At 41.1% G+C, this 11,364-nt stretch overlaps 1 protein-coding gene across 4 annotated transcripts in view; it reads right to left on the bottom strand.

Annotated features, from left to right (window-relative positions):
* Window positions 1-1,092: 1,092 nt before the first annotated feature.
* The window catches only part of prkar2aa (protein kinase, cAMP-dependent, regulatory, type II, alpha A), a 53,296-nt gene continuing 43,024 nt past the window's right edge, over window positions 1,093-11,364 (bottom strand). For all 4 annotated transcript variants that reach the window (XM_037772335.1, XM_037772336.1, XM_037772334.1 and 1 more), the window contains 6 exons: window positions 7,536-7,677; window positions 6,899-7,000; window positions 5,725-5,799; window positions 5,541-5,606; window positions 4,380-4,518; window positions 1,093-2,480 (listed from right to left, as the gene is read on the bottom strand). In XM_037772335.1, coding sequence (XP_037628263.1) covers window positions 2,356-2,480; window positions 4,380-4,518; window positions 5,541-5,606; window positions 5,725-5,799; window positions 6,899-7,000; window positions 7,536-7,677 — 649 coding nt within the window. In that variant the 3' untranslated portion in view covers window positions 1,093-2,355. The remainder of the gene's footprint in view (window positions 2,481-4,379; window positions 4,519-5,540; window positions 5,607-5,724; window positions 5,800-6,898; window positions 7,001-7,535; window positions 7,678-11,364) is intronic.

Here is an 11,364-nt window from a genome sequence, read left to right as displayed (position 1 = left end):
AAATGTAGCTGCTGATCGTCTCACTGGTCTAAAAAGCGTTCATGTCTCCCACCCTGCGCATGGGAGTGTTATTACACAAGACAAGGCTACCAACCTGTTACTGGTACTGTAGAATAAATTACATCAGTCCTGCTGTAAATGTGATATATTGCATTGAGGTTAAGTATTATGCATTTCCCCAAAAATATAATTATCAGACTTATGCTAAAGCTGAAATGAACTGAATGTGAATGTGACTTTAGAAATAGCAAACACATGACCAACATGCTGCATTGTTAATGCACTGTTTAATGATGTTATGTATTTTGTGCTGTCGTGATTGAATGTTGTCTTTATTTGTTGGATGCTGCTATTTGACTAGGTATCACTTGTAAAAGAGGTTTTAATCTCAATGTAATTTCCTAGTTAAATAAAGGTTATATACTGTGTACTCACCTGTGTAGCTGCATTTATAACAATAATAATATTCTTTATTTATAGAGCGCTTTTCAAAACACACGTTACAATGCAGAGAAAGATAAAAAAAAAACAGACATGTAATAAATAAAACATTATTTAAAAGAAATAAAAGACAGTTCAAGGAAATTAAAACAATTAAAATCAGGAAAGGCTCCCTGATAAAAGTATGTTTTAAGAGGGGATTGAAAGGAGTTTACTGACTCAGCTGACCTGATTGTTCCAGAGCCTCGGGCCCCTAAATGCAAACGCTCTATCTCCTCTAGTTTTCAGCCGGGTCTCTGGAACAAACATCGGCAACAACTGCTGGTCTGTCTGGTATTTGCAAAAAATGCACAATCTTGTCTAAGTGGCCTTTAGAAAGTCTGAAAAAGTAGGAGGACATGCACAAACAAAGCAGTGCAATTGTCTTAAGTAGACCCCCACCAACAGTCTGAAACACACTTTACAGGATATTTTGCTTTATGGCACCACAAACTGTTGCATTTAAATGATCAGTCATTGTATTGCAAAGTAATATGTTTGTTATTTTGTCCATCCCTTGCATATGAGTGTAAAGTACATGGCTGAATTATCAAAATAACAGCTACCACATTGTGAAGTTGTTAGCAGTAGAAATTGAACAAAGAGGCACGATTTTTTTAACAAAATGTTTGCTTTATTTTTTCAGTATTTTTATCCAGGACAACTCATTCAAGGATAATCAAGGAGAAATAAGCACTAATGTTTTTTATTAGATTTTTTTTTCTGTTTTTTTACATTTTGTCAGAGATGGATGGTGAATTTTATCAGAATTGGTCAAAGTAAAACAAAAAATAATAAATGAATATATAATAACAATACATTAATAATTAATTCAATACAATGAACTGTGGCGTCAAAGATGAGAATAACAATGGCCCAGAAAACGTAGGGTTTTTATTGTTTTCACTGCTTCTTCTGTGGTACTGCAATAATCACCAGCACTAACTCAACTCAATCAACAACAGTAGAGGAAGAAATGGAGTGCGTTCACAAAGTTCTGCACCCCGGCCTCCCAAAGAGGAAACACTTTTTTTTTATTTAAATAATATTTTATCAAAGCTTCTGTTTTTTTTAATCTTCATAAAACGTTTCTAAAACTTATCTTCTGTCTTCTTTAAACTTTTCTCTCTCTCTGTCTTTTTTTTTTGCATTTTGATTAATTTTCCTTTTTCAGAGATTTTAAAAGTTTTTCTTCTCCATTTTACCACAATGTGTCCGTTTTTGCAAGTGTGGTTGCCTATGTGTTTTTGAGTATACGTATCTGTACCCCTGTGTGTGTGTCTGAGTGTGTGTGTTTGGATGTTGATGTGTCCTTTGCTGAGGCTTGTTGGAACAACTTTTGAGTCGTTTAAGTGCTCATGTGAATGCAATGCCTGCACATATGAAGCATGGTGATGTGTTTTTAAATGTGTATGGAGTGTGTACATGTGTGTTTTATGTCCTTACACTGCGTTACCTGTATTAAGGCCAATGCAGCAGAGACATTCATACTGAGAGGTTGAAGCTGGCTCAAGCAACGAGGTGTGTGGCCTTTAGCTTGCTCTGTGTGTGTGTGTGTGAGCTTATCAAGAAGTGTGTTGAACTGGTATGTGCACGGAGATGAGCAGACTAAAGTGAGGTGTCTCTCAGTGTCTACATAGGTGTCAATGTACATGTACATGTGTGTGTGAGGGTGTTTTCCTACATGTACTTGCAGTTGAGCCAAGTACAAATCCTCATGTGTTTGTACGCTCTTCTGTGTAAAGCTTATTATGCGTCTGTGTAGCCACTGCATGATGTGAGAGAGGACATATGTCTGTATGTGTATGTGTGTGTATGTGTTTGTGTGTGTGTGTAGTAATAGTAGTAGAAGGCACGGAGGGTGGTGTGGGAGGCTCAGTCTCTCAGGTCCATGCTGGAGCCGAACAAGGCCACCAGCTGTTCCTCATAGTGGGCGATGTTCCTCTTCATGATCTCCTTACAGGAACCCAGGAGGCGCTCAAAGGCCTGAATGTCTATTACTGCACAGAGAGACAGAAAGAGAGAGAGAGAGAGAGAGAGAGAGAGGGAGGGAGGGAAAGAGAGAGTGAGGGAGAGTAGGAGGGAGATGTAAGAGGTCAGCAAACTTTACTATCAAAAGAGCGATTTTTGGCCAAAAAAAAAATAATTGTCTGGAGCTGCAAAACATATTTGAGCCTTATAATGAAGGTAACACAGCCTATTAAGTCTAAATTAGCCCATCAACATCATTTATAGGTCAAAGTGAGCATTCATTAGTTATACGTTTTTGACCCAGGTGCAAATGAGAGGCAGGACACTGAAGAAATGTCTCAGGAGATTTGGCTTGTGCTTTGACATTTGTCAGATACAGGTAGAAAGATATTCCTGGTCCCATCTTAAAGGGTCCTCTGGGGGACTGTAAGGACATTTAAAGGGTAACTTTGGTATTATTCAACCTGGAACCTATTTTCCCATGTTTGTGTGTCTAACGGACTAATAGTGACAACAATTTCTGAAATTTCTCCAGTATTGAGGGAGTACGCTGTAGACGGCAGCTGCTCACAAGCTGCAATATGGTGCTATAGGGGCAAGCTGGCACCGCCATTTACGTCCACTAAAATTGCTTGTTTTTGCCATGACAGGCTCTGATTGTTATTTTAAGTGTCTGACTACATTATGGAAAGAGTGTCGCTCAAGGAGAAGGCTCGTTCTGAAATCTGGCAAGGTGACGTGTTACCGGAAGACAACGGTGGAATAGTGGAATACATCCGTGGTGGAAAAGGGCAGAGTTTGTTGTGCTGGAGTACAGAAAGCGTAGCTTAGTGTTATTTAAAAGATTTTCAATGTCACGGCTGAATATTTAGAAGATTTCCATAATGTGAATGAGGTTACAGCGTTCTCCCTCCATTTTTCCAGGTTGAAAAATACCAAAAAGTACCCTTTAAATGTCCTTACAGTCCCCCAGAGGACCCTTGAAGTCCTACTCATCTTTTACAGCCACAACCAAACAGGGAGAATGATGAGTACGACAGACGGTGTGTTGCTGCAGTACGGCTGAGTGACATTTTTTCTCTGCTTCAAAGTCAAGCAGCTGTTCTAGACGTGTTGTACTGTTAGTACAGTAAACAGAAAGTACGACAGGTATGTGAGTGTACTGACAGTGTGTATATGGGGAGAAAACAGGTGAGCGCAATAAGAGGTGACTGACACTACATCTGATATGAAACCTGTGTGAATAAACTAACAAAAGAGGTGCAATTAGCATTAAGCAGATTTCACAACAGAGGCTAAAGAGGTGACGGAGAAACACAACCAGCTTTTTAAAAATCCCCTGTTCATTTTTGAAGAGCTGCTCATCCACTGTAGAGCCTGAAGTAGTGCGCCCACTTTCAGAGCGAGATAATTACCGAGCGGCCTTTAATCAACAAAAAAATACAAGGTGATGACGGACGAGATGAAGAGCCGAACACCAATCGTGAATTAATCAAATGCCACTTGATATCTCATGACAAACTGCTTGTAACAGAGCAATTAGTGGGAAATTAATAGCACAGACGTTTTTGTAAGGTTGAGTGGTTTGAATAATGCTTATTAGCGGCTTTTAATTTCACTTAAAGTTTTAACTATATCCCAGGGATTTATTGAACCTTTTAAATTGTAGCATCATAAAGAACATGGTGTGCAAACTCCTTGAGAATGAAAAGGCTGAAAGCAACCAAAACTTAAGTCATAGAACAATTCGATTGTAATCACTTAAAATGTTCACATGAGTGCTTTAGATGCAGGTATCACATTCCCAGATATTGGTGGAAACAGAGCTACTTTATACACACATCGGACTTCATTATCATTTTCCTTGTGAGCAGCATTGATGCTGACAAATGTGTTAAACGAGTGTGTCGGAGTGTATTTCTTCTTACCCACACACTTGACATTGCCCACTGCGTAGGCTGAGGCGGCCCGGGGCTTGTTAGTGACCAAGGCCAGCTCCCCAAAGTAGTGACCCCTGCTACAGCGCGTTAACTCCACCTCCGCATTGTCTGCGTGGTCTGCCTTCGTCTGCAGGGAAGAGAGGAGAGGATTAAAGGTTAGGAACCACTGAGTACCTCTTTTTTTTTTTTTCTCCCCCCAGCGAGAAGCACTCAGCGGCTGAGCAGACAATTGTGATTCCCGCTGTTGCTAGGCAAAACCAGGAAACACTTTGGTACTCCGGTGGTCTTTACTGGGGAGTGTGGGTTGTCGTTGTCAGAATGTTCTGCATGGAAACTACCTGGTAGGAGGAATATAATCAGCTTCATATCGGTGCATATTCCTGTACCAATAAGAAGATTTTTACCATATTTATCAGCCTCTGAAAGTGGCTCAATCTTTCCTTCCTTTCACTTATGCGATATGGCCTTTTTTTCAACCAACTAATTAGAGCTGCCGTAAATATGTAGAGTAGAACTGGAGGGGAAATGTATTCACCTACGTGGTCTCTGAGGGATTCACTGTGAAATAATCACCCACACGATAAAATCCTTAAAGGAACAGTGCGTAACATTTGCAGAAATGGAATATAACATTCATAACTATGTTTTCATTAGTTTATAATCACCTGAAACTAAGAATCGTTGTGTTTTCGTTAGCTTAGACTGAGCCCTTCATATCTACATAGGGAGCAGGTCCTCTTCACGGAGTCTGCCATGTTGCTCCGCCATTTTTCTACAGTAGCCCAGAACGGACAAACCTAACACTGGCTCTAGAGAGAGCCTTTCGCATTTTTACGTTACCTGAAGGCCACCGTAGTTCTACGACACGCTTGTGAAACTGCAGTAACGTGAGCTACAGAGTGCAAAACCGTGGTACTCCCGCACACCGTCTGACTTCCGTTGCTGCTTAAGAAGTGGTATTATTGTAAGGATGGCCTCTGAGCAAGGTGAACGGCGTTACCACGGTTTTGCACTCACGGGCTCACGTTACCGCAGTCTTGGAAAGGGAGGAATGAGCGGATGCCGCCAAATCCTACACACTGTCCCTTTAAATTAAAATGCAGAGTGGTGAAATAGAGAAATGAAGAAGGTCAAGAGGAGAATACTTACTTTACTCTTCATCATGATCTTGACCTCCCCAGATTCTACTATATAGAAGCAGTCAGCCTTGTCTCCCTGAGGAGAAAGAAAACAGACAACTTATGGATACATTTAAAAGTAAATTATGTACTGTATTTTGTATGTTGAAATCCTTAACATTTCATCGCTGTATGAAACCACATCATGGACTTACCTGTGTGATGATGCGCTCACCCTCTGGGAACTGCTTTGATCCTAATACATCCACTATCTTCATCCTCTCATTTGCCTGCGCAGAAAAAGAGGGAGGTCGAGAGAAGAGAAATAATAAGAGAAACGTTGGGAGCAGAGAGAATTGTTTCATTGACTATGCAGGCAGATTCAGACTTCCCTCCCTCAATCCCTTAATCATATCCTACTGTGCTCTTGCTTTAAACCATTCACCCCACTTCTGGGTTATGTACATTTTAAGCTTGATGGTGTAAAAAAAGGGTAGGGGACTGTTCATCAAAACTGTGTTGTGTGGGGAAGTGTTGTAGAAGTGGCATGTATGCCTAAGGGTGCTTTCACAGGCCAACATTTAGTCAGCTTTAATCAAACTCTGGTACGGTTCGTTTGGGCAGTTGTGAACGCAGTAATAGTACTCTAGTGCGGACCAAAACAAACGGTCCGAGACTGCTTGCGAGAGTTGGTCTCGGACCGTTTCCAAGCAAACCAAAACGCAGGCTTCCTGTGCTGGATTTTGGGAGAGGACTGACCTGGACTTCTGCAGAAGTCTGATGTTTACTTGACATTTGGGCCGAAGAGAACATACAGAATATGCTAAATAAAGTCCACAAACATAGTGACGTCTATAAAGTCATTCAAGATAAACTGGGAGAGAAGGGTTTCATGTGCACAGTAGATCAGTGCTGAGTCGAAGTGAAAACACTTTGACAGCAACATTTCAAAGACTGCGATTCTCGGCATAGAAGTGGCAGCTCTCGAGATCCATTCGCTCCTTTGTACGCACCCCTCAGCAAATTATATTTTGTCCGCTTTAATTTGTGCACTCTGAAACCGAACCAGACTAAATAGAAAAGAAACCAAAAGTATTAATTACACTCTGATTCAGACTAGACAAAAAGACTATGGCTTGTGAAAGCGCCCTAGAAAAGTAAATATTTAGCTATCGTCTGAGCTAGATATACAGTTTATGTAGAACAGAACATTTTTCATCATAAACCGACTGGTGTTTTGCTGTTAGCTGGATAGCCAAGTGCACAAGTGATGTTGTTGCATCCACTGTGTAGTGGGACTGTGCAGGAGAGGGGGAGGGAGAGAGAGAGCCAAAAACTGCTGGAGCCAGTGAGAGGATTTTCTAACTAGCCTGCAACCACTAAACTCACCTCCAGTGATTTCAGTAAGGGCACGGACTCAATGAAAGTCTCGTACATCCTCCTCTTCTTGTAATTGTTCTTCACAATGAGTCTACGAAATGTGGCGCGGTCCTGAGGAAAAAACAAACACGAGTAAACAAACAACCTCCTTAAAGGCAGATTCTCTCAGACTGCTGCTGCTCGGCCACAGGGAGGAGCTGCAGCAGCATGAACCATCAGAGCAGAGCCCGGCTCCATTCATAGATAACAGGACTCCATTCTTAACATGTCTGAGCATCACAGCTCAATGTACACTGTTTGGTACCTAACCTGCACACAATGCAATCCTAAGGAGACAACTAGAGGGATAAACAGTTTAAAAATGAGCTTCAAAAGGTGACACTTGCAGTTGGAAATTGACCGAGCAACATTAAAAAATGTGGTACTGATTGAAATACTGAATACATCTGGTTAGCAAATTGGATTATTTACGACTTAAAAAAATCCTCCAGGTGATAAGGCAATTGTTTACTTTGACAAAAAGTGTTTTACCATGGAGGCAATCTTACATTATTTTACTATCATCATCAGTCAGAGGATCACACATCCCATCAAACTCTACAAATGTTGTATACATGTGTGTGTTCATCTATTTGTACGTTCTTACCAGTCCCCATAGCGACCCCTCCTCGGTGGCGACGATGGTGGCGGCGCGTGGTGTGTTGTACATGAGTGCCAGCTCCCCGAAGCTGCCCTTATTGTCATACTGACCCACCGTTGATCCCTGTACCATTATGTCAAACACCCCCCTGAAGAGAGAGAGAGAGAGAGAAGAGAAGAGAGAGAGAGTTAAGGAAAGAGACAAAAAAAGTAAACAGCAAACGGGGAACGAACAAAGAAACATAAATCCAAAAGGGAACACAGAACAAATAAATTAGAACGACTTTGATTTATTTAATGGAGGTAGAGAGGTGATCAGTGTTTTGTTTATTGACCTACCGACTGGTTTAAATAGACATCTAATTACAGCTTATCTGTAGCCTCGGGGCAGGACCCTGTGTTAGTTTTGGCAGACTGGGTGAGCAAATCATTGACGGTGTTTGTGTGGGTGCACCAGAGTGTATAATTGTGTGCATATTTCTATTAAAGTAGATGCTTTTCAGACATTTGCAAGTGCTTAACTGTGGCAATATGGAAAGGTTCAACGTATCTGTGAACATTGAAGTATATCTGCATCAAAAAGTGTTTGTCATGGTTATTTTAGGGCTGCAACTAACGACTATTTCCATTGTCGACTATTCTGTCGATTATTTCATCGAATAATCGATTAGTTGTTTGTCTTGTTTTGTCCACAATTCAAAGATATTCGGTTTAGTGTCATAAGAGGAGTAAAAAAAACAACAGAAAATATTCACATTTAAGAAGCTGGAATCAGAGAATTTTGACTTTTATTCTCAAAAAATTACTCAAATCGATAAATCCATTATCAAAATAGCTGGCGATTATTTTAATAGTTGACAGCTAAATGATTAATTGTTGGATCTCTAGTTCCTTTAACTGTGACAATATGTAAAGGTGAAATCAATTCAGCTTATCTGTGAACATTGTTGTATATCTGCATGTACAGCATCAAAAAGGTTTGTCATGGTTGTTTATGTTTCTGATAGACCGTAATACTCCAGCGGAGCAGCGATGTCTCCCCGTCCTCCCTCTCTCTGGATGAGGATTAAACCTGGGGAAGGTAATTTGCAGCGTTGTTGCTCGGCAGGATTAACCAGTCATTTTGTAAGATAGCCTGTCCTCCCATTGGCTGCGTAGCGGGGCTAAAACCCTTGTTGCTGGTGTATTAGTATTAACTTAGTTTGACTGGATTACCATGACGATGCGGACGATGATCATTTGTGTCATCAACCTACCCGAGCACAGAGACGATCTAGACACAGTTTAAAATACTGTGCTTCTAGCTCTTTATGAAAGAGACTAAGTAAGTGTGAAAGTTGTGGACATTAATACATTATACACAATAAAAGTGCGTGAGAAGGACAGAAGATTCTTTTAATAACCATTTTTACTTCTTGGTATAACAGACAACTCTGTGTATCGCTGTAGCCAGAGGACACATGGATGTTCCTTCCTGCACTGAGAGGGCGTGTGCATAATAACAATTTTCTCTGCCTAGTCAACCCGTGGGCTGGGCCTTTAGTAACTTTTAACCTCTTAAGATAGAGTGGTGGGTCCCAACCTGGGGTCCAGGCCCCCCTTAGGGGGGCGCCAAAGATCACTGGGGATGCGCCAGGAGGTTGTCAAAATTAGATTCTCGTATTTATAACTAAAATCATAATAACACACTTCCTGGATAATTCATACAAAAGTCTGTATATAAAAATATTTAAAAATGTGTTTTTTTTATTTGCTTCTTAGTAGGCCACATTCTTTTTACGTTCTGTATTTGATGATAAAGATTAAGCTACACTAATAGTATTAGTATTATACTATTAGATTCCAGTGGTAGCTGCATTGGATTGTTTCCCACTCGTGTGATCTAAACATTTCCAATAACTCCTGAGTGTTGTAAAGTCCAAAAGTCAACATTTATTGAAAAAAGATAGATGTGATCATTTCAAAAATTCACAACAGGTTTTTATCTAACGGAATATTCTGCTTCAATCCAAATTTGTTGCTGTTTAGCCTTTAAAACTCAACAATTTCCCTACAGTCATAAACCTATTTGCTCTCCTGCTTGCTGCACATAAAGGGAGGCTCGCACTTGTATTAACGGGGCAGTCTAGCAGCAATCTAACAACACCATACACAATACGTTAGACTAACTCATTTAGTAATTAGTACACATACATTTGTAATGTTTTTTTTAGGGTGATGGTATGGAAATATGTGGCTTTTCGTAGATACAAGTAGAGGGTCTTCAAGGAAAATAGATTGAAATAGAAGATGCAACAGTGAGGACTCTCTGATGGAATATTAACATATGTACCATTTAACTTGTGTGGTTAAAGTTATAGCCGATACAAACATAATTCTGCCAATCAGATCCGAGTACCACAATGATCCTTCTCATGTCGTATACGTCACCCCTCGCATTATATAGTCATTCCCAGTCCCTTAGGGCTTCAGGGTGATTTCCAGTTACTTCCTGTCTTAAATGCTTCAGAACAGGACTGTTTAGGTCGGTTTGTGTACGGTGTTCCTCACCATATAGCAGCGCACAGACCAGCTAGATGCTCAGAGGGTAAAGTTGTACTTTCAGTCTCCCTTTATGCCTCATAAAATCATCAAGAGGTACCACTTTTGAGTCAGCTGACAGCAGACAACCAAGTCTGTTTAAAATGCTGAGGAGATGTATGGGAAACATTTAAACAATGTGTTACTCCGTCCTGTTTTCTTTCCTGCTTTTCTTTTTCGTTCCTGTTTATCCCTCCATCTCTGCGTGTGTCCATGCTCACACACCCCACCCTGCTGGTGACATTAGCTGCCACCTACGCTTTTTACAGGCCAGGGAAAATCCCGGGATAGTATATGACCAGGCAGGCGCGCTGCTCTTAAAGGTCATCGCACATCTCTTGTACAGGCAGCACGCTGTTGGAAAGCATGCATGCAGATTGAACGATAGCACACAACAAGTGGAACTAAACCACACTGTGCTGAACTGATATGTGCCATGCCAAGAATGAATAGAGGTAGGGGTGGGATAAACACTGACCAGCCACCAGCCAAACACTGGTCTGTTCTCTCTTCGGTGGCAGAAGTTAGAAACCGCCATCTTGAGGTCTTTTTCTATTAGAAAAATAGCTATTTGGGCTAATAAAGTAATGTAAATGACGGTAGCTGGTGGACAAAGAAATGTTAATTCCTCTCAGTGCATCTGGAGCAATTCAGCTTATCAACGTTGCCTCCATTATTTAATTGACTTAATTTTGTGCTCAAAGTTAAAAAAAGAAGATTGTTGCTAAAACGGGAAGATGACATATGACTACAGTAGAAGCAACAGGTCATCCTCCAAGCTTGCGCAGGTGCACTAAAAAATTAACGTAAAGCAGCCAATGCCGGTGTTGTGTCCAGCCACAACGCACCTCAGGATGGATCATAGACATGTTTCCTGCCATTTGACATGCAGTTTCAGAACATTTTGGAGGTTTGCCTTGTCCACCAGCACTGGCCTCTAACAGGTCTGGACGCCAGGGATTGCATAACTTTCAGTACAAGAGAAAACGAGACAAAATTCCCGTTAGAGAAATAAACAAATCACAGTGCAGCCCGGTGCAGTGCTGGGAGCTGAGGCGAGCGGCAGTGCGGCTCCTCGATGCAGCCAGACAGCCGCCTCGCCAGGAGGAGGCGGTAAAGAAGAGAGCGGGTGACAGAGAGTCGGTGTGTTGTGCTAATTCTTGTCTCATTTGTGGTCTGATAAACAGTAAATTCATCAAATTCAGTGCCATATAGCTGTTTTCCAAGCTACTGCAGCTGGTTTCATCTAAACTGGG

This window comes from Sebastes umbrosus, chromosome 6, assembly GCF_015220745.1.
Source record: "Sebastes umbrosus isolate fSebUmb1 chromosome 6, fSebUmb1.pri, whole genome shotgun sequence".
Taxonomy (NCBI): domain Eukaryota; kingdom Metazoa; phylum Chordata; class Actinopteri; order Perciformes; family Sebastidae; genus Sebastes; species Sebastes umbrosus.
Note: the sequence above shows the minus strand (reverse complement) of the source record. Positions and strands in the feature narration are given on the sequence as shown.